Source organism: Octopus bimaculoides, chromosome 20, assembly GCF_001194135.2.
Source record: "Octopus bimaculoides isolate UCB-OBI-ISO-001 chromosome 20, ASM119413v2, whole genome shotgun sequence".
In the NCBI taxonomy this organism is placed as follows: Eukaryota; Metazoa; Mollusca; class Cephalopoda; order Octopoda; family Octopodidae; genus Octopus; species Octopus bimaculoides.
In genome coordinates, this window is record NC_069000.1 from 7,477,180 (window position 1) to 7,480,059 (window position 2,880).

General features: G+C 38.2%; 1 protein-coding gene across 3 annotated transcripts in view; it reads left to right on the forward strand.

Moving 5' to 3' along the window:
• The window catches only part of LOC106869207 (E3 ubiquitin-protein ligase CBL-B), a 75,510-nt gene that overhangs the window by 64,039 nt on the left and 8,591 nt on the right, over positions 1-2,880 (forward strand). For 2 of the 3 annotated variants that reach the window (XM_014914851.2, XM_014914852.2), the window contains exon 10: positions 1,365-1,514. The exons of the other annotated variant lie outside the window; for it this stretch is intronic. In XM_014914851.2, coding sequence (XP_014770337.1) covers positions 1,365-1,514 — 150 coding nt within the window. The remainder of the gene's footprint in view (positions 1-1,364; positions 1,515-2,880) is intronic. 3 annotated transcript variants of the gene reach the window in all.

A 2,880-nucleotide genomic window follows, 5' to 3' on the forward strand; every position in this document is an offset into this window, starting at 1 on the left:
TATATATATATATATATATATATATATATATATATATATTGTTGTATATAAATTGTGTGTGTGTTTGAGAGAGATGGGGTGACTATAGATTAAGGCAACCATTCTGACAAGAAAGGATCCCATAATTTATTTTCGTTTAATACTTTACAAGCATGCATCTCCATCCAAAAGTGGATTGATGTTTAGTGAAATACGAACTGACTCGTATTGTTTGTGCGATTAAAGCCATTATGTGACGGTTGCTTTTTTTTCTTTCTGTCCATTTCCCATGGTTTTGGTCTTCCACCCCTGCCCTATACATCTCTATCATTCTGTTGACTGGCTAACGTGGTTATCTTCTATGGCTGTAATGTCCATTCTTATAGCAACTGCTCACTTGCAAGGAACTTGTTACAGTGGCTGTTGCCAGGTTTGAACCAGTAATCATTGGATCAGTATTCCAGCACTATACACAGTGTGCCTCAACCATCATTATCACCGCCACGACCATCATCGTCATCATCATGTACCATGAAGTGGAGGTAACCTTACTGTAAGCTGAGTCTGTAACCCAGCCAATTTGCTTAATTTGCAGCACTAATATTCTTGATAAAGGCATGAACATCACACACTGCATTATTATGAACCCTGTGTCTATATAATGACTTACCGAATGTCCTCCAACTGACACATTCTTGGAAATAATTTGGGAAGTTATAAATTTGGAGTAAATATTTCCTATATCTGAGTGGACCACCATCCCTGCTTGTTCCTCCATCCATTCCCATACCTGGGTAGACAACCATTCCTGCTTGTTCCTCCTCCCACTCCCATACCTGGGTGGACTACCATTCCTGCTCATTCCTTCTCCCACTCCCATTCATTGGTGGACTACCATTCCTGCTTGTTCCTCCTCCCACTCTCATTCCTTAGTGGACCACCATTCCTGCTTGTCCTTTCTCCTATTCCCATATCTGGGTGGACCACCATCCATGCTTGTTCCTCCCACTCCAATATCTAGGTGGACCACCATTCCTGCTTGTTCTTTCTCCCACTCCAATATTTGGGTGGACCACCATTCCTGCTTGTTTTCCCACTCCAATATCTGGGTGGACCACCATTCCTGCTTGTTCTTTCTCCCACTCCAATATCTGGGTGGACTACCATTCCTGTTTGTTTCTTCTCCCACTCCCATACCTGGGTGGACCACCCTCCCTACTTGTTTCTCCTCTCACTCTTTTTTGATGGGTGGATCACTATTTCTGTTTGCTTCTCCTCTCACTCCGACACCTGGGTGGAGCATTCTCTCTGCTTGATCTCCCCCATCTCACTTTCCATAATCTTTGCAGTCCTATTTACTAACTGACCTTTCTTTCTGTAACTAGGAAGCAATTCAGGGATTTCCTATGCTCAGCTGTGTTACGAACTGTCGGTTGATATGAGCCCTGACTACACTTATGACAAACCTCATTGCACAATAGCAAGAGGTGCCCCTGATGGCTGTTCAAGTTATATAAATTTCCCAATGTCTGGAGGTAAGACTTCTTCTTCGTCAGCTTCTCTTGGCTTCATCATCACATTATAGCTTTCTATACATTGCTGTTCCTTTTATCTCTTTTGTAAAGGAGAACAGTAATGTTGCTTAAGGAGAGGCTTGGCTTATAGTATTGCTGGTCACAGGTCATTGACCTTTAGGGTATAGTAGTAGCATGATAGATGTCAGTTACCCATGGTATATTGCCTTAACAGCATGACAGAGCTAATATAGAATGGGGTCACTCATTGCACATTGTCTTAACAGTAGAGCTAACACATGGCTAAGCTAACCATAGTACAATCTCAACAGCATGATAGAGGTGTGTTACTCAAGCAAGGTATAACACCATGATAGAGCTATGTTACCCATGGTCTATTCGGATAACAGCATGATAGAGCTTTTATAGAGCATATGCATTAATTTCCAAGCCATTATAGCATGTATAATTTCGGGATCTCAAATATATTAATGTAGCAGCTATAATCATCTCACTTTGCTAGATACCTGTTTTGGTGGTTATATATATAAACATATATGTGTTTATATATATATGTATTTATATATATATATATATATATATGTATGTATAATGCATAAAAGTAGTTATTTAAACCTTGGGTATACACCTGGTAGTACGCCGATTAAAGCACTTTCACTGTCTATGGCTACCTGATGTCATCCATAGTATTGATATAAATGCTACTGGGTCTACCTCTGGAATTCCTCAGTGTCCATTGAGTATATAACAAATGAGAGAAACAGAAAATAGAGTTCACAAGATTCTTTATTAATCACAGAAATCGTTTCAACGCATCTTGAAGAATCTTATGAATTCCATTTGCGCTTATTTGTTTTGATATATATATATATATATATATATGTGTGTGTGTGTGTATATATAAATATGTGAGGAAAGGTTGAGTTCTATTTCAGCCTTTACTTAGCAGGGTTCCAAAGTTAGATTTCTAATAAAGATTCTTCATATTAAATTGGTAGCTTACTATTGTAAGTATTTTTCGAATATGAAAATATTACAAGTATAAGGTGTGTTATGAGCATTTATAGAACACATATCCTATAGAAACTCGCCAAACAAGTAAAGATGGAGAAGAGAAGGTGTTAAGCATTGTGATGCTGATACTCTGCTGTTAGAACTCAATATACATATGCTTCGATCTGAAGTCAGTCGAGTGCAGAGCAGTAATGAGCAATTGGGATGACAAAGGAATAAACAATTATATTATGAACTCCATTACCTTACAACTGTTTCTGCTGTAATGTGCAATGCATTCATAGTTAAGTGCTTCAGTATCATCCTACGACTTCATCAGAGCTTATATATATATATATATATATATATATAT